At 45.3% G+C, this 23,862-nt stretch overlaps 1 protein-coding gene across 1 annotated transcript in view; it reads left to right on the top strand.

Moving 5' to 3' along the window:
- The first annotated feature begins 11,239 nt into the window (after nucleotides 1-11,239).
- Nucleotides 11,240-23,862, top strand: part of plekhg2 (pleckstrin homology domain containing, family G (with RhoGef domain) member 2) — a 65,368-nt gene continuing 52,745 nt past the window's right edge. Inside the window, exons 1-2 of the mRNA XM_088011512.1 lie at nucleotides 11,240-11,487; nucleotides 22,876-22,953. Of these exons, the coding sequence (XP_087867638.1) occupies nucleotides 22,905-22,953 (49 nt within the window). The 5' untranslated portion in view covers nucleotides 11,240-11,487; nucleotides 22,876-22,904. The remainder of the gene's footprint in view (nucleotides 11,488-22,875; nucleotides 22,954-23,862) is intronic.

Raw genomic sequence — 23,862 nt, 5'->3', positions numbered from 1 at the left:
GATAGCGTTACCTCTTACTAGTCATTACTGGTCCTGAAGATTGAACACATTAAAACTTTTTAAGCCACATTTTACGTTACATTTCATTGTAACTTTGCCCCCCAAAGAAATCTCCTGTTTGTTAATGAAAAGTGATTTCCTCCTAAAGGCTCGTCTCCACGCCAAACATTTTTTACATGAGAAGCTCCATCCATCCATCCATCCGTCCGTCCGTCCGTCCGTCCATCCATCCGTCCGTCTGTTCCTCCAGGTTTTGGTCCAATGGCTGCTGGACGTCTTCACGCAGCTGCAGGTGAACCCATGCAGCCATGATGCTGCCTCTTCCTTGAAGTTGTCGCCTGTTTGGTCCGACTCCCTGCTGCAGAATGCGAAGCGCTCTGCGGGGTCGGACTAGAGGGTAACAGCTGTGTGAGGCGCGGCGGTATGCGAGGCTGCAGACGGATATATCCTGACAGCCGGCAGCGCGGTCCAAGTCGCTGCTCCGGGTCGGGAAGCAGCTCTGGGCTCAACATTCAAAGTAAAGCTCCTCAGGTTTTCTGTGTTTTGTTCCTGAGATCAATAAATCAGAACCAAGGCCTCGTTTTCTCCTTGTGATCATCTCTGGATCTGACCAATCACATGAGGCACTGATGAGGAGCTGAAGGTCAAAGGTTAAACAGCTGCTGTTTCTCTGTAGATCCTGTCAGAATAAAACCAACAGGTCTGATTTTTAACGTGTTTTCAGGAGATTTAAACCTGCAGGAATAAGAAAAAAATCCCATTTAATTTGAATGTACTAAGCTAAGTAAAGTTAACAAAACCGTCATCAGTGTTGACTAAACTAGTCCATGTAAAGTTGTGAGGTGAGCTACTTCTTCCTGCTGCTCTCCAATCATTCATGGTCTGTAGTCTGTTTAGAATGGCTGAAAAAGAACAGGCGTCCTAGTCAAAGCTCAGGCCTAAGCCTGGTTGAAATGCTGGTTCAGAAAGCTGAGCAGAAACAAATGTTTGCAAACCTCAGTGAACTGCAGCGGAACAAAGAGGGAACCAGAACTCCTCCAGAACCATGAGGTCCGACAGAAAACCACCATGAGAGTTATTGGTGCATTTCAAAGGCTTTTCCTCCACCGGCTCCGGCTTCCTGGATATTTCTGTTCTTTTTCCACCTCCTTCAGTCCATTTCTCTGCCTGCCCTTTTACGGCCTGACCGGTCACCAAAACGCCACCAGACGAGCCATTTATAGGCAGAGTCGCAGCTCGAGGTCGCTTGGTGTCGTGGGAACAGACGTCGCATCACATCACAAACACGCACCAACAGAACCGCTCAGCCCTCAGCTTCAGCCGCTGAGCTGCTTCACTTCCAGAACCGGTCCAAGATCACCCCGACACCAGCGTCTCACTCCTCATCGTTGCCTCTAACACAAAGTCTCAGATGTTTCCTGATTGGTTACATCTTGGTTTCCTGAGCATCCTGTTTTTAGAATATTGAGACATTTATGACGGTTTGTGATGATAACGTCATGAAGTTATTTTTACCTCCTCCTCCACCTTCATATCTCAGCTTCCAGTTTAACTGATTATCTAATGATCCTCAACTCAGAGTTAGAGACTACAGAGAGGAAGAGATCAGGATGGATGGATGATTCCATCTCTTCCAGCCTTCATGTTCTGAATTGTCTCTAATGCAACTGTGGTTCTGGTTCAGGGACTCGGCCCAACCACCTCTGGGTTTGCATTTGGTTCTCTAACAGCCTGGCGTTTCCATGGCAACCTGTGAACAAAAGGACACGACTCTCGATGGTTTAAATGTCCGGCCTTCTGATGATTTGTGTTTTGAACCAAACTCTCGGCTGCTTGTTGCTGTTGATCCCAAACACACAACAATGATTAGCGCCTTCAGTTTCCCTCACGTTCAATTTTCAGGTTTTCGATTTCAAGCTAAAGATTAGCTCCACTACTAAAGGTAGGGCTAATATTTATCTTATTACTTTTGCTAACTTTGAAAAAGATTAGCACACTGATCGTTCTGTATAGAGCTTTGGAGCTGACGTCACAGCGTATGACGTCTACGTCGCTCGGCGCCATGTTTGCAGCCCACAGACCAAAACAAACTTTATTCCGGTGTTTTCATCGTGTTACTGACCGCAGCGAAGTTGTTTTCAAGTTGGATACTGGATATTCTCCCTCCGCGGAGTAAGGGACGTTCAGCTCAAGGTTGATCCGATTTATGAACGCTGATTTCGGCCAGCTGTTCTCTACCGATGCCTGCTGAAGCGCTCAGAGGTTCACATCGGGACCGTCGATTTCCGAACCTCCTGTAAATAAATGCTTTGTCTTGTGACCAACTGATACAAAAAGTGGTCATTCATGCTATTAAACGAGGAACACTACCCTCTATAAATGTTTAAGTCATATTCAATATTTTAAATATTAAATGTTTTCTTCAATAGCTTCCAAATCGTGTGGCCCATGAACTCAAAATCGGTGAGAAATTATTCTACTAGACTATAAATGAGGCACACTCATTATTACATTTGAACACTTTTATATATTTTTAGCTTTTAGTATTTTTCTTCAATAGCTTCTAGGTCATGTGAACCATTAACTCAAAATCTGTGAAATTATTCTACTAAGCTATGTAGATGAGGCGTATTTTTATTCCATTTTGATCCTTTTTTTATTTAACCAAATTTATATTTAAAAAATAATTTTTTTTAAAGTTCATAAAATGTATTACCTCAGATGAAAAGAACATTTCTAACCTGTAATGTTCAATTACATAAAATTCTAGGACTGGATCTATTTCATTACATGTTTACTTACCTGTAATATGTTAAATACAACAAATTGTCACGATCTGTGTTTGTGTGTTTATTTTTGAGTTTTTCTGTGTAGTGCTGTTCCCTGTGAGTCTCTGTCCTGTCCTCCCCGTTGATTGTCTCCCAGGTGTGTCTCGTCCCCTTGATTACCCCGTGTGTATTTAAGTCCACCTGTAGTCTCCGTCTCTTGTCAGATCCTCGTCGTTGTTAGCGTCATTCGTCGTGTCTTACGTCAGTCAGCCAGTTTCCTCAGTTGAACTGTATAGTCCTGAGGTTTCTTGTGTCAGTCTTCAGTCTTTGTCAGTTGCTACCGGTATTAGCTGTGTGCTAATTAGCTGCCGTGCTGCCTGTCCTGGACTGTGAATTTATCATTAAACTATCATCTTCACCATACCTGGGTTCTCTGCGTTTCTCCTCACCACCCCCAACCGCAACTCTCGACACAAATATTATTAAAGTGTGACAAAATCATAGCTAAATAAATTATGACAACACTAACAAAGCGAATTTAGACGTCTCACCGCTGATACCAGGACATTCGTCTTCTTTTCGTTAGCTCCGATAGCTTAGCCTCCTCGCGTTGTTTCCAAGCAGGAAAATAGTGAAACGAAAGTCCGTTTAACATCTTTTTACCTTTTTGGTCGTGTGATCGGACATTACACCCAATAACGCAGCAAGTTATTACCTTGCTGCGTTATAACTTGCAGCAAGGTAATAACTTGCTTATGACCTTGCAAGTTATAAGGTAACTTGCAAGGTCATAAGCAAGTTACCTTATTAGGACTGTCTGTGAGACAGTCATTTTTGTCAGTGGCAACAAAGATGGCGCTGATACCCTCTGACTAGAGCAGTGACATCACACTCCAAAGCTCTATTGGTTTGGCGCATTAGCATTAGCCTCTGCTAACTACTGTGTTGGTTTAGCACTTTAGCATTAGCTTCTGCTAACTACTGTGTTGTTTAGCACTTTACCATTAGCTTCTGCTAACTACTGTTGGTTTAGCACTTTAGCATTAGCTTCTGCTAACTACTGTTGGTTTAGGACTTTAGCATTAGCTTCTGCTAACTATTGTGTTGGTTTAGCACTTTAGCATTAGCTTCTGCTAACTATTGTGTTGGTTTAGCACTTTAGCATTAGCTTCTGCTAACTACTGTGTTGGTTTAGCACTTTAGCATTAGCTTCTTGCTAACTACTGTGTTGGTTTAGTACTTTAGCATTAGCTTCTGCTAACTACTGTGTTGGTTTAGCACTTTAGCATTAGCTTCTTGCTAACTACTGTGTTGGTTTAGTACTTTAGCATTAGCTTCTGCTAACTACTGTGTTGGTTTAGCACTTTAGCATTAGCTTCTGCTAATTACTGTGTTGGTTTAGTGCTTTAGCTTCAGAGGAATTAAATCTTTTTAGTTAGCGTTGCCAACATCTACATTTTCTTGTCCGAGATTTTTATGTCACGACTTTATTGGGTATTTGTTCATGTTTTCATAAACATGTACAGCTGAAATGCATCTTTGAAAGATGCTTTTTAAGTTTTACGTTTTGAATCCGTTGCGCTGATGGAGAAAAGTCTGGCTGTACTGGAGTGTCAGGAGGTGAGCAGGGAGAGCCGACCTGCAGCAGACATGTGAAGAGCTGACGAAGACGCCTGAGAGGCCTTCAACGCGACACAATGAGGCCTTCCTTCAGCCCAGCCTCTGATTTATCCTCTTCATTTCCTGTTGAACCAAACACAGCTGAGGTCGTACCTGAGGAGGTGCCTCTGATCCCAAACCGACCTGTTTGCATCATAAAGGCTCTCTTTGCTCTGCAGCCTCCTGGTTCAGGTTTCTGTGGATGCAGACGTTACTCTGGTAGGGCTGACTCAACAGAACCGGATCCATGAAGTCATCCTGCTGCAGTTAGCATGCCTGCGTTATAAGAGCACTGCCAGGAAGCAGAAACTGTGCTGACATGTCTGGAAGGAATGCCGACTCTCACACTCAACACGTCGTTCAGACTCTACCAATCTGCTGTTGGTCTGTCTGCAGATCGCTCACCACAGGACGTTTCACCTTCTCACGTCCCAGTTTAAACGTTTATCTCAACAGAAACAATTTCCAACAACAAAATCATCATCAGATCTGACGTCTCCCGGCTTTGTCTCTGTTTAGATACCAAACCAAGTTGCAGCTCTGGATCAGTCCTCCGGGATGATCTCATGCAGAGGATCAGTATATTACCTCTGCAGCCAAGCTCTCATTGGTTAATTTGTTTTTATGATTGTCCTCTTCATCATCATCCAACCTGATTGGGCTTCAGCTGTTGGAAGTCTGAGGAAGAAGACCGAAAGAAATCATAAATGTCAGTGATCTCCAGGGTTCTTGACCCGTTTTGGACGATTGTCGTGAATTTGCATCAAACTGGTTCCAGTCTGAATTCAGCCTTTCTCCTGCATGTACACCATTAGTGCATGCATGTGCCCCACATTAAAGCTTTTCTCCACCCTCTAGTGGTCAGAGTGTGAACTACAGCTGCGTCATGAAACCTTAGGTTCTCTCTCAGATTTTATTAATTTGGCTTAGTTGGAATAAATCAGATTATATTTACTACTGACAAGTTGGATTAAAACCACCTCATTTTTAAGTTATTTATATTTTGTAGTTTGCTGTTTTCTCTGCTTTAGGCGGTCGGGAAATTCAAAGGACAAATTTGTCCATTTTGATGGATTGTTGAAATTTTGAGCAGCAAGTGTGATGTCTCTGAATTATTAAATATATGAGGACTAATGATTAGTAATCCAGAATTAAATAGATGAAACATGCACTGATGAACTGTTGTCCTGTGGATAAGGGACCAAACTCTGAGCAACAGCAGCTTCCGTAAATTAATCAACATGATGAGATATCAGGATTTTTCACTGTTGTCCAAACTGGGGTCAGATACTGACCACTTACAGCCTCTCCACAAAACCCCACGTCAGAATTTCTCAACTATTCTTTAAGAAAATATTTAGACTAATATGGAAAAGTTAAAATGTTGGTTCGGAAACATGGTCTGAACCATGATGCTGCCACCACCGTCCTTCAGAGATGATTTAGTTTCAGACGGAAGCAGTTCTGGTTCTGGTTCTGGTCCATTTTCTGTTCCTGTAAATGTTCTTGTTGTGGTTTCTTCCTGTGGAATTGTCTCTGCTGCAGTCACCGGGAGGCCGAGGTCACTTCCTGCTGACTTCCTGGTCGTCGGCATGAGATGGCCAGAGCTGCAGGGTGGACGGCTCTGGGACGACAGGCGGAGCGACGACAGGAAGTGAAGCGGCTCACTTCCTGGAGACGATAAGAAGAAGAAGAGACGAGGAAGCGAGAGGAGACGATAAAAGCATGATGACGGTCGCTCTGAAGGATTAATTTATTTACAGATTCTTTTTAAAAGTCGATGATTAGGAACGGAGCGTCTGAAGATGAAACCTCTGGTTCTGTTCTCCAAGGTTCTGAATGGTTCTATTCAGCGTCGGTAGTGGTGGCAGCACCATGCTATGGGAGGGCAGGGTTGAAGGCCTGAGACTGAGCTGCAGCTTCACTTTCCTGCACATATTATGGGAAGGTTTAGATCAAAACACATTCCTACGGCCTAGTCAAAGTCCAGGCCTGAATCTGACTGAGTATCTATAGGAAGACTTGAGAAATGAGGTGAAGATGTTCAGAGCTGCAGATAAACAGTATTAGATTAATGAAAGAGTTTTTGGGTCACCTGGTGTACAGCGCCCCCTACATGTAGATCCTCCCTTCAGCTGCAGGGGAGGGTCATTTTGTTTTGTATTTTTTCGGTTTTTCTCTCTTTTTTCCAGTTTTCTGGGTCTTCCTGCTCCGTCCTTCAGAAACTGAATTCCTCCTTCAGCGTCTCTCTCTCTCTCCCGGCCAGCGTGATGTTTGTGGTTCTGAGGCTCGCTGCTCTGGTCCAGGTCCAGAAACCACAACTAAACCAACACACACACACACACACACACCAGAGCCTGACCTGTGAGGAACCAGAACCAGAACCAGACCTGAACTCTGGCTGCAAGGAGCTCCGGTGAGCTGCGAACCCAAAGGAAAGACCGGACTGAGAGTCCTCACCCTGGAGGTCCTGATGGAGTCTCACACACACACACACACACACACACACACACCGCATACCACAGCTGTAAGTGCTTATTGGCAGAGATGGGGAGAGATTAGGCCAGACTGGAGCTCAGTCGTTTAGCGTGAGTCTGTAATAAGCAGCAGGGCCTGAAGCTCGGCTCGGCGGCCTAATTAAAGACCGTAAAACGACGCACGCAGAATTCAGATTTAATGAAGAAAATCTGCAGCTTTTTACCGACCGATCCAAGCAAAGTGCTCCGTAAAGACGGGCTCCTCAGCTGTGTGTGCAGGTGAGCTGCAGATGTTTGACCAATCAGCTGTTTGCAGCATCTAAACGTTGAAACTCATTAAAACTGAAAACCACAGAAACGCTGAGAATGAAGCGGCCTGACCCAAACCAGAAACTCAGCCTGGTTCCACTTCTATCACAGGCCTGATCATAAGTCCTTCAGAAAGTAGATAAAACAATTTGAACCGTTATTATGAAAAATGATGCAGTAACCATGGAGATAAGCTGAAGGTGGCGCTGTGTGCGCCTGTATAATAGGAAGGGAAGTCACCAGATAAATCACGTTTCAGTTACAGCTGCATGGTTTACAAAAACACAAATAAAAATCTATAAAAGCCTGAGAATAAAGACGGAGGTGAACGCCGCTAGCTACTTGGTGCTAGCCCTGAAACACTAATCATGAATTTAGCTCTGCTAACGATGAAGCGCCATCGAAATACAGCAATTAGCAGAAGCTAATGCTAAAGCTAAAAATTTAATTAGCAAAAATACTTAGTTTGAAGCTAAATTTTTAGCTTGTTAATTAAATATTTAGGTTGAAATTGTGACATAAACGAATTGATAACATGCTGTACCTGACTTTGTTTCTCATTATTGACCATTTGGTATTTAACTGGAGCCGTTTAGCTGCTGCTCTGTGGTTCAGTTCAGATCGCTGAGGAGGTTTCAGGCGAACAGAAGCTGATTTGGGATCGGAAACATGAGGAGGAACTTTGAGGCATCTCTTAGAGTCTTCTCCATTAAACAGTGATTACTGATTTCTGCAGAGAAGACACCAGCTGACGCTTTTCCCACAGGAGCGGAGACGGAGACGCTCCGGTCCGCCGCCGTTTCTCAGATATCCAGTAATGAGACGCTGGCCGAGCCAACATGGCCGCCGCCGTGTCATTAGCAGTGGAAATGTGGTCGGCCGTTGGAGATGGAATATCAGCGGGGAAACCTGCTGGTGAAGCTGCTGCTCTGCAGGTCCAGACTGAGGTTCTGACTGAGGTTCTGATCCAGATGAGAGCCCGTCCAGGCTGAAGGAGAAGAAAACAGACGTTTCACAGCAGCAAACCCGACCAGAGCAAACCTGACCAGTCTTCTCCCACAATAATAATTCTCATAAACTCATGGGATTTATCAGCTGAGCATGAGAGTGGTGATCAGACCGAGGCAGAGATTCACCAGGGGAAAATGTGTTTCAGAATTTATTTTCTTATTGAGCCTAAATTTAATCCTAACAAGGAAATAAACTCAGCAGAAAACCTTCATGTTCCCTCATTTCATTCAGTGACTCAGCATGGTCACCTGTGGTGGGCACACTTCTGCTAATGTGCTAACAGAGGAGCTAATTTTTTTATTTAGCACTTTAGCTCTTTTGCTAATGTTGAAAACATTTAGCACTGTTAGCTTCCCCTTTGTTAATGTTCTGGATAAAATCTAAAGTGCTAACTTACTTTGTTGTTTGGTAAACAACAGAGGTCAACATCTGGGTTGACCTCTGTAAACTCAGGTTATTTGGCTTTTACAAATTCTTGAAGTAGTTAGAATTTTATATTCATGCTCTTATTTTGAAGGCTGTTTGTGCAGCAGTTTCATTTCCTTTCCTTGCATTCTTTCTTCCCCAAAAACAGACAGTAGATAAGATATAAACTATAAACATAAACACAATATCTCATTATAGAACATGCTGTAGTCTGTCAAGGCGCGCGGACGTATTTTGAACTGAACTAGCACTTTAGCGCTTTAGCATTAGCTTCCACTAACTGCCGTGCTAGTTTAGCGCTTAGCATTACCAAGACATTGTGGCGATGGAGGTAGGAGTTTGTCTCTGGTTTGAAACCTTGTCTGTTTCCGTAGTTGTGTCCTTGAGCAAGACACTAACTCGCCATGCCTGCTGGTGTTGGTCCAAGGGCTAGGGGGCGCTCTTCATTGCAGCCTCTGCTCTGTCGGACTGGCCCAGGGCAGCTGTGGCTACTATCCAGCAGCTCGCCACCGACAGTGTGTTAAAGTGTGTGTTAACGGTTCGTTCGTCAGGAAACAGAAATGGACTGCAGGTAGGAGCACACACCTCCAAACTGCACCTATGCTTGGCTGTACTGGTTGCTGGGAGACTGAATGAAGCTGTGTGTTTTCCAGGCTGCAGTTTGAGAATAAAACATGACGGTGAAGGACCCGGTTCCTGTGTTCAGTCTGAGGTTTGGATCTGAATGGACCTGAAAATGAACCTCTCCGACTGTCGTACAGCCGATCCACAGAGGTTTATGGACGCTCCAAGACTTTGTGTCCAGAATGTAAAGCTGCCACGGTTTCCCTTTTGTTTCCTGATGACCTCTGACCTCTGCTGAAGAGGCAACACAAACACAGCGACAGTCTGGAGGGTAATTGTTGGGAGGAAAGTGAGCTGAGGAATGTCTGAGTTTGGAAAAACACAGAGCGGATGGTGCCAGCCGGCTCCGTTGACCCGCACTGTTTGACACTTTCTCCATCTGTGTGTGCGTGTGTGTGTGTGTGTGTGTGTGTGTGTGTGTGTGTGTGTGTGTGTGTGTGTGTCTCACATGGGCAAACTGGTTGGAACAGATGTGCTACAGAATGTTTCTGTTTGGAGTTTTTTCTGATTTTAGCTTCAGTAGGCCTGCAGACATGAATCGGAATGATCAAATAAATTAAAGTGTTAAAACATTTCATCTGCCGCTTTTAAATCAGATCAGGTCTGCAGATGTTTTCTCTCAAACATTTTCCACATGTTGAAACTTTTGTTTTTTATTTGTGGATTTTCTTTTGTTTTTGTTTTCTGTAAGTTTTTCTCATTTTTAATTTCTTTGAGGGTTTTTTTATCATCTTTTACATAAATTTAAAAAAGTACTATAAGGTTCTGAATCTTTTTTTATGTGTTTATTTAATTTTTTTATCTACTACATAATAATTCCTCGATGAGGAGGTCATGAGTTCTAGTCCTGGTCTGTTGACCTTTGACCTTTGGTGCACATCATCTCTCCTATCAATGTATTGTAAAACAAAGGCAACTAGAGTCTATATATATATATATATATATATATATATATATATATATATATATATATATATATATATATATATATATATAAATAATTATATATCAACAAGATTATATATATATATAATCTTGTTGATCTTCCTTTTATTTTCCATATTTTTCCATATTTATTTTATTTTTATATAAAAATGTAAATGTTTCAATTAAAAAGTTTTTTCTCTCTTATTTTATTTCATTTTACTTGTCATATTTATTTCCTATCTTGTTTTGTATATTTTTGTTAATAAAGTTTGTGGATCTTTTATTTGTTCCACTTCAATGTTTATTTTAAAAATATTTTGTCATGTAATTTTTTATGTTTTCATATTTCCTTGTCTGTTTTATTTTATTTTATTTTATTTTTTAAATAAAACAGGTTTATCTTCCACTCAGCCGCCTGGAAACTTCCTGGAATCCAAGGATTGGAGCTTCATCTGGACTTGTCAAGGCGTTGCCATGGAGATGTGCTCCATTAATTCGGTTCTGGCCCTTAGAAACCCCACTTGACCTCTGACCTCCAAGGAAGACTTAGGGACAGCAGCGTCCCACTTCCTGCTCTTTGGCTGCACACCTGGTTGTCATGGCGACCTCCATGTGACTCAGCAGCTGGAGTCTGATGCTCCCTGCAGCCGCTGAGTCAGAGGAAAAACTCTGGAAACACATCAGCGCTGACAGTCAGAGTCTGTCTGTCTGATTTTGATTCTTTCTGATCCAGTGGATTCATTTTTCTGCAGCTTCAACCTCCTGACTGGATCTGCTCCCCTACAGCATGCACGGTTCCGGTGGTTCCGGTGGATCCGGTGGATCCATGCAGTCTTTGCTCCATCAGTTTTTCTGCTCCAGTTTCTGTAAACTTGTAAAATCTGCAGATTCTTGAGGAGTTCTAGCTGGAAGTTTGTCAGAACCGTCTCTCCTTTCTCCCAGCCAGAGTTTGGACCCCCCCCCCCCCCAGCTCCTAACGGGTCCACCCCCTCCCCTCCCTCTGTTCGCCGCTCGCAGCTCCTCATCTCCAGCCCGCTGGTTCTGGTTCCTTTCCTCCGTTCACCGAACTTCTGCCGGTCTGTGGTTTCGTGAGCTGGACTGGTTTCGAATGGATTCTTTGTTTGCCTTTGCTGGGTAACAGCTGACCCAGTTTACTGGACGGACTGGGGCTGTGACTGGTTCGGGATCGCGTTTTTCCTGGAGCGACCTGTGGATCCGCAGGAATACCGGGAGAACCGAGCAGCAGGGCGGTCCATGTCTCCGGTCCGGTCCGGTCCGGCTCCGAGGTGAGGTCCCATCCGAACCTGGTTTTATCGCGCTGCTTTCCACACAGAGGGAACTTTCCCCACTGAGTCCTGATTATTATGTATTAAATATGACCCTGATTTAAATATGACATAAAATAATGAAAAGTTTGTTCTGGATGATGATGATGACGAAGCATTCTGGCTTCCGGTCAGTCCTCAGGTCATCCTCCTGAAAGATGTCTTGCAGATTAAAAAGTTTGATAATTTCAGATTTGAACCATCAACAGTTCTTTACTTGTAATGTGTTTCAGCGCCTGTAGGGGGCGCGCTGAGCGCTTTCTGCTGTTTCAAAGCTGTTTAAAGTTTCAGTTCAGGTGAATCCGTGACGTTTTCCTTTTAGGGCCTCAGCTCTACCTTCATGGCTGTTTCTGTCAGGCCGGTTTCACTCCTCATGGCTGTGTGTGTGTGTGTGTGTGTGTGTGTGTGTGTGTGTGTGTGTGTGTGTGGGGGGGGTCTCATCTGACCGTCATCCTGTTTGGCCTCTCTGGCTCATCTTTCAAACATTTCTTTTAAAAACAAAAGTTCTCACACAGACGAAGAATCCAGGAATGTCAGAAAACAACATGAGACGAAGATCCACAGTCTTCCTCAGAGGAGCTGCGACTGCTTTTGGTCAAAATAATAAAAAAAATGCTCCAATATGCAGAAACCGACTGATGTGGGAGTTATTAAAACAAAAACACGACAGGCAGCTTCCAACACTGAGCAAACATCTGTCAGCAAACAAGGAAGTTTCAGGCCTGAAATCCTCTGAGACGCTCTTTAAGAAATAAAAACACGTCCAAAATCAGAAAATCTGATGATTTCATCTCCATGACGAAGGAAAACAAAGATTTTTATAGAACAGACTCCCAGGAGGAACGACAACATTTGTCCAACGGAGAGTTTAATGTTCACACAGATCAATGTTCATTCATACAGAGGAAACAGCAGCGCTACCGTTAGCTTAGCACAAAAACGCCTCCAACTTATCAGAAGGGAAAACAAATAAAAGAACTAAAGATTAGATCTGTCATAAAAAGAGTTTATAGATTTACTGTCTGATTACATGAAGCAGAAATTAACCAATCATAACTTAGATGAACTGAATTCAGCTAAGCTAAGATCAGATAAGCTAAAGATAAACCGAAATAACTAAGCTAACTCAAAGTCAGTGAAATTATGCTAAAATAAACTAACCTTCCCTAGAGTAAACTAAGCTAATCTAAAATAAGCTAAGCTATGCTAAAACAAACCAAGCTAAGGTCAGCTACACTTAGATAAGATGAATGAAGAAGCTAAAATACAGTAACAGACAAATTAAACCAAATATAAAGTCAGCTGAATTATGGTAAAATAAGCTAACATTATCTTAAGTAAACTAAACTATTCTAAAATAAACTAAATTATGCCAGAAATTACGCTAAGCTAATTAAGTAAGTTAAAGTAGGAAGGCAAAATAAGGTGGCTATTCTAAAGTAAACTAAGATTAACTAAAATCAGCCAAGTTTAGCTAAAATAATCTACCATTAGCTAAACTAAACACATTTAGATTGAAATAAAGTTTGCTAAGTAAAATTAAGGTAAATTAAACTACGGTCAGATAAACATAACCAAGGTAAGCTAGGGAAAGCTAAGCTAAGATATGGTAAATTTAGCTTACCTAGGCTAAAATCAGCTAGGCTAAGGTAACCTAGCGGTGTCTGTTTTTTAAAGCCTTTTAGTGTTGAGGTTGTGTGGTCTGGTTCTACTGTATGAAGTATATTTTAATGGTTTAATGGAGCCTGACCAAAGAGCTGATTCTGATTCGTCACTCTGCTGTTCTGGACCTTTTCACACAAATAAACATTCAGGATTTGACTCATAATTCAACTCTGGATCCTCATCTTTACTTTTAACAAACATGTTTTTATCTGCATGTCCTTCAATAAAAGCGGTCATGTGGTTCCTTTGACGGCCGTAAGGATCTGAATTTGGTTCGTCACTTTTGAGGTTTTGTTAAATTTGAACATAATTTTTTAAAAAGCTTTTTATTGGGGTCAAAAACATCGACTTGAACCCACAACCATGGTCTTGCTGCTGCTGTCAGTGTTCAACCCAAACTGTCCTAAAGCTTCATCATCCTGTAGGGCAATATGGAGGCAACTTTGGTTGCCTGAACATATTTGGAAAGATTTCTAATTCTGTTTGTTGTTGATGTCTGTTTTAGAGCAAAGTTTGACTGTTTTCACTGTTCAGTGCTGAAAGAAACCAGAAACGCATTTAAGTCGTTGTCTTTGGGAACCAACCCTGAGATTATTCCTTAACGTTTTCTAAGAAACAGTAAGAATCGATTTAAAGTTCGTTCTGCTGTTTTCTTCACAGCGCTGCTTTTTACGTCTGAATGATTCATAGAAAATAGAGACAAGTGAGCAAGTCAGCTGAGAACTGTTCAACTGATGGTTCCTTCATGCAGTAACAGAACTCTGTGTGCCGAAGGTCAATGAACGCATCGTATCGGGATGCAAATGTGTCGGTGTGTTCAGGTTCTCCTTCCCCGTTCCGTATTTACTCAGAAGAAACATCCCACATTTTAATCATGAGGTCAGTAAACGCATCATGACGTCCCAGAATGCAGAGTGTCTGTGACCCCTGACCTCTCCTCATGCTTCCATGTGCAGAGGGACTCGGCGTTTTCATCGTCTCCTAACCAAAGGCCTGCAGCCTCAGGCAACAGAAGCTGATTTTATTCTGATTCTGCTTCCTGGGCTCCGGCCAATGAGGCGCTTGAATTGTTGTCCTTCGCTGTCTCTGCTGGACGCTTCCACCTGATCTGCGATCAAACAGAAAGTGGAATATCAAAGCATAATGATCACATCATAATTAATGAGGCGTTTGGTTCTCTTCTCCTTAAAAGGCCAAATCCTCCTTATCACCCTCCTCATCTCTGACTTCACTGGAAGCAACCAGCCGTTCCAGGAATCATGAGAGCAACTTTGACCAAAGTCATGCCGGCTCTGACGGGTGAAGGATGAGGAGCGTGAGGAGAATTTTTATGATAAACAGGAAGCAGCTTCTCCTGCTGCTTGGTGAATCTGAGCAGAGATCCAGAGGTTACGCTCCAAACTCAATCACAGACATGATTTATGCTCCCACTGCAGGGTCTCCATATTTAGACGCCAATGAAACCTGGCACTTTCACTTCTGCACACAAACTTTGAACGTTGGTGTCGTCTCCATCTGTTTGGGTTCAGGTTCTGTTTTAGGTCGCTGCGCCTCCATCATACAACAAAACACAAGACAAGAATCCAGTTTAACTTATGATCATTAAATGTTTCAGTAATTTGATTAAACAAATTCAAAGCTCAAAACACAGGATGTGATTTATCATCCGATCTGACAGAAAACGGCCGATGTTTGCAGCAAATGAAAGACGTTAAATTAGCGAGATCTGGCAACCGCTGACGATCCTCTGACTCAGCAATTTGATAGTAAGGTTGAGAGTGAAACAGGAAGTGACACGCTGTCACATCAAAACACATCCGCTTTTATTTACCAGTGAAAACAGCAGCGTACTTACTCATTCAGAAAAATGAAGATCCCTGGATCCCTGCTCTGCTGGTCCGTAAACGGGTTGAATTAACGTTGATTCGCTCCATCCAAAGTATCGGCAACAATTCCTTCAACCATTGTCCTGATTTATCGTCCTTCTTCTTCTGCTTCAGAATTATGGTGCATGTCATAATTCTGCATGTAAAAATTGGATAAAATGCAACATGACAGTTCAGATCAGACCAGATTTAGCGGAAGAGGCACAAATTGATTTTTTGGGTGAAAAGATCAGAATCTGTCCGTTCAGACGGATGAGATGAAATCGGATTAGCCTGTTGAGTGAACGTAGCTGGACTTTAGGTTTCATGTTCATCAGAATATCTAACATCAGTTTCATTCTCCTCTCAGTTGGATGCTTGTTATTTTGTTGCCATGTTGTCGATTTTCACAAATTCAGAACCCAAATTTCGACATTTCCAACGTTTTCTGTATTTTATTTATATTAAATTTGCGGTCTGTCAGAATCAGCAGCTCAGTGGAAACTTGCTGGACTTCTGGCCTGATGATGTGATTCACGGGTTCGAATCCCAGCGGCGCCGTTGTCCTCCGGCGTTCCGGTAAATCCTGATATCTGGAGCTGAAGCTGCTCCAGTGTTTCCGGTCCGCTCCGACCCAGACTCTAGGAGCCAAGCAGAACCAAACACACCCCAACCATCTCAACTATTTGGAAGCTCTTTTAATATTTAGCCTGTAATTATGGGATGTGGGAGGGTAGTTTCCTGGGTTACCACTGTTTGCTCTTTATAATAATTAGTCCAACAATTTAGCATCTTCTGAGGTTAGACACAGGCTCTGCTGTGACGCACAGTGTGTCAGTGTGTGTGAGTCCGGCGACAGCTGGATACCACAGCGATTCTGGCCCAGAGCCGCTCGGTAAACAACATAAATAACATACACAACATGCAGGAAAAAATACACAACATGGCGGCACAAATGCACAGAAACACGCAGTAAACATGCGCGTTCGCTCCACAGCAGCTGAGAAAAGCTGGTTTAAAATTAGACCCATGCTTGTTTTAACTCCTATATGACAGCTTGACCTGTGGAGGTCAGTAGGTCGATGGTTTGAATCCCAAATGGGTCAAAGCATCTTTAATCAAATCTAAAATGGACGTCAAGCTTGAGTCAGAAATAAATATCAGGTATGATAACGTGTCATTTTTTACAGTCAGTTCTCTGAATGACCATCTGAAGGAACAAACCGTTTCTCACTTCGTTCCTGGAATGTGACGCATAAAGTCCCACGTTTTCACATGGAAACATTTGTGCAGGCTCTGGCGCAGCGGACAGCGCGTTGGCCTTCTCGCTCTGTAGGAGAGAGGCACAGGTTGTGGGTTTGAGTCCCGACAGAGTCAGTGCTTCAGGAAAAATGAAAAAAAGCTCTGGGATCAAAAGCAGGTGAAGGTAATGTGAAGTCAGCAGCTCCAGACTGACAGATTTATGTTTCAGTCCCTGCAGCGACAGAAACGTTACAACATCACTGCATGTTGCACCAGGAAGCAGAGAAACTGTGACTTCATGACCAGAATGATGGAGAAAACAGGCTTTAACTTGTCAGAGTGACGCTGTGATGTGTGTGTCTCACACACATAAATGTGTCCTGCTGACACATTTATGGAGTCTCATCTTGATGTCCAACTATCCGCTGAGACGACTCCATTTCCCAGAATTCATCACAGGACAATAGAGCTAGAGCAAACAGAGCAGACTGAAGGCTGATCTATTTTTGTCTCATTGTGTTGAACCTCTCTGTGGAAATCTTCATTTTCTCAGCTGGATTTCTAGAACGTTCTGTCTGACATGTTTCAGCCTCAGTTTCCTGCCTGCCAACTGAATGAACGGTTCCGGTTCTGCTGGTACCTCGGGCAGAACCGGGTTTGTTATTGAGAAAGTGGAGAAGATGTGTATCTAGAAAAAAATCTCCTTTAGTACATTTTATTCAGCGGAAAAATAAATGCATTCATCATGGTACTAACTAGGATTTGTAGTTCTGTTGGGTTTATAAGCTCTAACATGGTTAGCATTGTTGCTTCACAGCAAGAAGGTCTTTGGTTCAAATCCCATCCTGTGTGGAGAAAGTTAGAGATCCTCCATGATTAGCTTCTGCCAATTAGCATGTAGGTAAAATGTATAAGAGCTAGCTTAAGTACCATACTGGTGTAATGCTTTAGCATTAGCTTTAGCTAAATAGCATATTGGTGTACCGCTTTAGCATTAGCTTTTAGCTAAATAGCATATTGGTGTAGCGCTTTAGGGATAGTGGAACTGTTCATGCTTAGAGCTTTATGGTTAGCCAGCTTTGTAGTTAGCGCTGCGCTCCCTTACTAACGATGAACATGAGGTTCATCTTGTCTGTTTTCATATTTCTGAGCCTCGGTAACCTTCCTGCAGTTGCAAAGGTCACAGAACAGGGTTATAAATTCAGTTTCCATCCTGCTTTGGCTCCTCAAACAGAACAAACCTGAATGTGTAAAGAACTGAAAACAAACTGAGGAGACCTCCAGGCTGAGTGCAGGGAGGTCAAAGGTCACACTTTATGGCTCCCCTCTGAGGAAAGTTTCACAACTTGCATCTGTCAGCCTTTCAGCCAGAGATTTAGAGGAAAAAAGTAAAAGTACTTTGTTACTGTAACCTGAGTAACACAGGAAGTCACTCAGAGATGCTGGAGCCTCATGTTTAAAAACGAGGCTCCATTACTAATCGTTGCTCAGACAACGATTAGTAAAGAATGAGTTCAAAATTCAAATTACCATACAAATATTTCAATGATCCCAAAGGGAAATTAAATGTCGTAACTCAGAGGTCCTCAGTTCGTCGGTCTCGGCAGCGGGAAACCGGCCGTCCTCTTCTGACGCACTTATCAAAATATTCACTGGGATCCGAAACGTTTGCAACTAAAGAATAAAAAAATCAACAAAACGTCTTCAAATTATTGACCCAACAAAAATATTAATCTCAGTAATTATTGTTTCAACTAGGTGTTTGTTCAATTCTTTGCGTTTTGGTTCCATTAGAAAATAAGAAAGGGACTCAAAGACCGACTGACCATCAGAGCAGCAGTTTAAATCAGCTGATCAACCACTGCTGTGTTGGGGAGCGTTTATTAATAATCACTGATTAACAACCGCTTATTAATAATCACAAAATAAACATCCAGCCTGAGAACCTGATATCCTAATGAACTGAACGTTTTTAACGTACTGTACTTCAATGAACGGCCTATTTTAAAACTTTTTTCATATATAAGGCACACCGCATTATAAGCCGCACAGAATAGACGCTACAGTAGAGGCTGGAGTTACATTATGCACCCACTAGATGGAGCTGCACTAAAGGGAATGTCAACCAAACAGTCCGACTCCGGTCGGTGAGGAGAGCCTTCCTGGGCCGGGCCGGACGATGGTCTCCCTTCTCCGTTCGCCCACAGCATGTTGGTGGAGAACGTGGTGCTAAACGACCTGCAGACGACCTGATTGTAGACGGTCGGTAGGTAGATAGGTCAGTCAGACTTTATTAACAAACCAGCGTTCTGACAACTATCCCAGCATGCACCGCGCTTCTTCTTCTACGGGCGAAAATGAAGTCGGCGGCTGCTTACTGTAGATGCTAGTCCTGTTGTGGCTCAATATTGGTCCATATATAAGGACCGGATTATAAGGCGCACTGTCGGCTTTTGAGGAAATTGAAGGTTTTTAGGTGCACCTTATAGTGCGGAAAATACGGTAATCTCTTCGGTTTGTGGAGTGCAGGTGGTTGCCACAGCAACGGGTGTGTTTAAATGACATAGAGAGTAAAAAGGTAGAGTGGTTTAGAGTTGATCACCTGTTCAGGTTATTTTACCTTTGGTTCCTCCCATCAGCCTGACATTTCCCATATTGAGGTCAAAGTTCAGATCTGCCATGCTGGTCTCAGGTTTGTAACCAGCTGCTGAAACCAGTAAGCTGCTCCCAGTGTCAGACTCTCACTGAGGAAGAAACCGCATCAGGTTTTCTATCACTTTATTATTTCTGCTGTAACTGGTGGACATTCCCATATAAAATAAGTCAGCAGAGTTTAATGTACTGTCTTTACGTCATGAGGCGGATCTGAGCCGGCTGGTGGGAGGAAACGTAGCTGTTGGCCTCAAAGGTTTGGCAGGCGGCTGTGACTCCTGACGGCTCGTTAGACTTATTATAGACAGTGATGTAAAGTTTTGTTCAAATGATCTCAGGTTTGAAGAACTGAGCCGTATCGGTATTGTTTTTAATTTCTACAGAGCATGTCGTCAGCAAAAGAATAAAATAATGTCTTTTGTACAACTAGAACTTTTTGAAAATATTTTAGACTAACCGAAAGTCATTTCGATAAGTCTGAAGGTAAAAATACGTTTTTCTTTCTGTATTTAAGTCCATTTCAATACTTACACTTTTTCACTAAACAGTCCAACCTGCACTTTTATGTTTACTAAAGTATTTTCTCATACAGCTGTCAGTACTTCTGCTATGGAGAATGTGAGGCTTTGTGGCGGTTCTGCTTCTTCCTGTTCGGGTCAGAGAGCGATGGATGGGTTAGGGTTGGAGTTCGGACCCCAGAGGAACCCCTGAAACGCGTCCTGCAGAACCTGGCTTCAGATTTCAGGTCCGATCCGTCACAGAAAGTTCCAGGTTCTGGGTCGCATCAGAACGCTCAGCACCAGCAGAAACCCAGTTTTGGTTCTGGACCACACACAGCGGCCCGGCCCACGTCTGTCAGGAGGAAGGGTGTTGGAGCGCCAGCCTCGTGTTTAGGCTGGAGGAGCACTTTCGCTCTCGGCCCGGTTCTGAACCCAGACCACAGAACCGGCCCGCAGCTCTAAACAAGAACAGCTTCTCCCCTCAGCTAACACAGAAACGACGGAGGCGCCTTCAGTTCTTCACCTCAACGGTTCTGAAACGGGTCAAACAGGAAGTCCTGCTGGGTTCTGGAACAAAGACATGAGCAGCATGTTTCTGTGGTTCTGGTTCTGGAGCGTGGAGACTCAATAAATCGACCATCCTTCACGCTCTCACCTCAGGTTAGATGAAGTAAATGCAGAACTTCATAAAGACCCGATCAGTTGGTTCTGATTCAGAGACAGGAAGTACTTAGCCCTGAAGCTACATGTTAGCATCTCATGTTTGTTGTTTTTCAGCTCAGGAACCCGAACAGAACTATGAGACCAAACCCAGTTAGTGTTGGTTCTGGTTCTGATCAGGTTCAGATGATGGCAGGGAGTTCTGGCTGCTTGGTGGGGGGAAAGGAGGAAGTGATGCGGATCAGGGGTTCTGATTCTGGTCGTGGTCCTGGTCCCTGACCTGGTTCTGGCCCTGGTTCTGGTCCTGGTTCTGGCCCTGGCCCTGGCCCTGGTCTTGGTTCTGGTCCTGGTCCTGTCCTTGTTCTGATTCTGGTCGTGGTCCTGGTCCTGGTCCTGGTTCTGGTCCTGGTCCCTGTCCCTGTCCTGGTCCTGGTCCCTGTCCCTGTCCTGGTCCCTGTCCTGGTTCTGATTCTGGTTGTGGTCCTGGTCCTGGTTCTGGTCCTGGTCCCTGTCCCTGTCCTGGTCCTGGTCCCTGTCCTGGTTCTGATTCTGGTCCTGGTCCTGGTCCTGGTCCCTGTCCTGGTTCTGATTCTGGTCCTGGTCCTGGTTCTGATTCTGGTCCTGGTCCTGGTCCTGTCCCTGTCCCTGTCCCTGTCCTGGTCCTGGTCCCTGTCCTGGTTCTGATTCTGGTCCTGGTCCTGGTCCTGGTTCTGATTCTGGTCCTGGTCCTGGTCCTGGTCCCTGTCCCTGTCCCTGTCCTGGTCCTGGTCCTGGTCCCTGTCCTGGTTCTGATTCTGGTCCTGGTCCTGGTTCTGATTCTGGTCCTGGTCCTGGTCCCTGTCCTGGTTCTGATTCTGGTCCTGGTCTTTGATCCAGTGCTAACGTTAGCGGGGCTTAGCCGCGGCGCTGCAGACCCAACAGTCCACAGAGAGACCTGGGACACCAACAACCAGAGTGAAACTGGATCTGGATGTTCGGGTTCAGACAGACCAGGCTGTGGGAACTTCACTGAACTCTTTCATGAAGTCTGGTTCTGGTCCGAACCCTGAAACCGGGCCTGGACTTTGAATGCCAAATGCTTTAAATTCTTCCCGTCCCTTCTGCTCCTTGGCCTGGTCCTGGTCCTGGTCCTTGGCCTGGTCCTTGGCCCGGTCCTGGTCCTGGTCCTGGTCCTGGTTCTGGTCCTTGGCCTTTCCTGGGTGGCCTCACCTCCTTTATCAGACCGAAGTTCAATCTGCTTCAAAAGATACAGAAGATTCAAAGCTGGATCTGATTTTTATGAACATGTTCCGTGGAGCGAACTGTCTGCCGGGTCCGGATCAACCAAGAGGACGGACTGAACCGAACCTTCGTGTTGGTTTCAGTCTTTTCTGTTTTTCTGAGGGTCAGAAATCTGCTGCAGGAGTGTTCCCAGGATTACGAAGGGATTTCAACCAGCAACCTGCCAAGCAGCAAAAGGGTCTGGGCCCAGACCGCCCGGACCGCCCAGACTGCCCGGACCGCCCAGACTGCCCGGACCGCCCAGACTGCCCGGACCGCCCAGACCGCCCAGACTGCCCGGACCGCCCAGACATCCCGGACCGCCCAGACATCCCGGACCGCCCAGACCGCCCGGACCGCCCAGACTGCCCGGACCGCCCAGACATCCCGGACATCCCGGACCGCCCGGACATCCCGGACCGCCCGGACATCCCGGACCGCCCGGACCGCCCAGACCGCCAAGACATCCCGGACCGCCCGGACATCCCAGACATCCCGGACCGCCCAGACCACCCGGACCGCCCGGACATCCCAGACATCCCGGACCGCCCAGACCACCCGGACCGCCCGGACATCCCAGACATCCCGGACCGCCCAGACCGCCAAGACATCCCGGACCGCCCGGACATCCCGGACATCCCGGACCGCCCGGACATCCCGGACCGCCCGGACATCCCGGACCGCCCAGACCACCCGGACCGCCCGGACATCCCAGACATCCCGGACCGCCCAGACCACCCGGACCGCCCGGACATCCCAGACATCCCGGACCGCCCAGACCGCCAAGACATCCCGGACCGCCCGGACATCCCAGACATCCCGGACCGCCCAGACCACCCGGACTGCCCAGACCGCCCGGACCGCCCGGACCACCCGGACTGCCCAGACCGCCCGGACCGCCCAGACCACCCGGACCGCCCGGACATCCCAGACATCCCGGACCGCCCAGACCGCCAAGACATCCCGGACCGCCCGGACATCCCAGACATCCCGGACATCCCGGACCGCCCAGACCACCCGGACTGCCCAGACCACCCGGACTGCCCAGACCGCCCGGACCGCCCGGACCGCCAGGACATCCCGGACCGCCCAGACCACCCAGACCGCCCGGACCGCCCAGACCGCTCCCCCACTGTGACCCATAACCCTGGTACCGAGGCGGACAGCTGCAGGAACACTTGTTTGTGTCCAGTGGACAAACTGGGTCAGACTGTAACTGTATCAATGAGTTTGTAGGAGGCCGTTACACACACACACACACACACACACACACACACACACACACACACACACTGGGTAATATGAAGACAGTGAATTCTTGTCTTCCAGCCAAACATTACATCTGTGCTCACATTTTTCACACAAAGGGAGAGCGAGAGCGTCCGTGGCGGTGGAGCCAGCGGCGTTTTCAGGGTTTCTGCTTCCTCTGGTTTCCTGTTGTGATGAAGAACGATGAAGACGCCGTCCGTTGGCTCTAACGCCGTTTCTGTCCTGTTTCTCTCCAGGTTTCTGCTCCCTTCCAAATCCTCACACCATGCCTGAGGGGTCGCGGCGCGGCAGCCAGAGATCGCCCAGTAACTCAGGTAAACTGGGACACCACCATGCTTAGCAGTTGCAGCGTTCCTGTTTGACTCCAAACATCATCTTGATGTTTCGTCCACTCAGCTGTTAGGGAGACGGATGTCCTCACTACGTTTTCATTCAAACTAATAATAAATAATTCTGGGGTTCCTTCTATTTTTTTTAGCTAGTTGCAAAGCTAAAGCTAAAGGAAATGACAGGCTAGGAAAAGCTCTCTTAGGGTGTAGCTTACATAGAGGCTAACAAAGAGAAGGAAAAACCATTTTGTTCTGCCAGCCCTTCAGGATCACATGAACTATGGACCAGCTGCAATCTGGTATTAAATGGAATTCATGAATTCAACTCACTGACTCTTCTTCGGCCTCATACATCAAGAACTTAGCATGGAGACGGATAATTCTCCACAGCAGCTAGCTCTGGTAGTCTGGGAGCAGAAGATGTCTGCTAAATCTTCACTTAATCAAAGAATATGTCTGAAGAACAGCATCCATTAGAAAGCACACAGTAAAAGTCGGGACGTTGTACTTCAAACTTTTATTGTCACTTGGAAATGATGCACAAAAAAGGTCAGCTGGTGATGTTAGCGACACTAGCTAGCTAACGTTGGCTGTGTGGCCTCAGTCTTATTGCTACATGTGAAGCCGATCTAAACCTCTGATCGTATCTGAAAAGCAGCCGCTGACTGACAGACCCACGCGGTTTACGACACTCGCCCCACTGCCACCAGCTCGGCCACTTCGACGCCACATTTAGCAACTTTTCAGACAAAAGGTCAGAATGGTCAGATCAGCTGATCGGCGATCAGCCAGAAAGCTGCAATCAGAGCAGCTCTGCCAGAGACCCGAACCGTCACAGCGTCATTCCTGACCCAGCAGCTGATCCTGGTGCTGCTGGATGGGTTCTGGTGCTGC

The sequence above is a fragment of the Poecilia mexicana genome, unplaced genomic scaffold, assembly GCF_051168715.1.
Source record: "Poecilia mexicana isolate PSO_F unplaced genomic scaffold, ASM5116871v1 scaffold_13, whole genome shotgun sequence".
Classification (NCBI taxonomy): domain Eukaryota; kingdom Metazoa; phylum Chordata; class Actinopteri; order Cyprinodontiformes; family Poeciliidae; genus Poecilia; species Poecilia mexicana.
The sequence above is the reverse complement of the archived record's forward strand: the minus strand, read 5'-3'. Positions and strand labels throughout refer to the sequence as shown.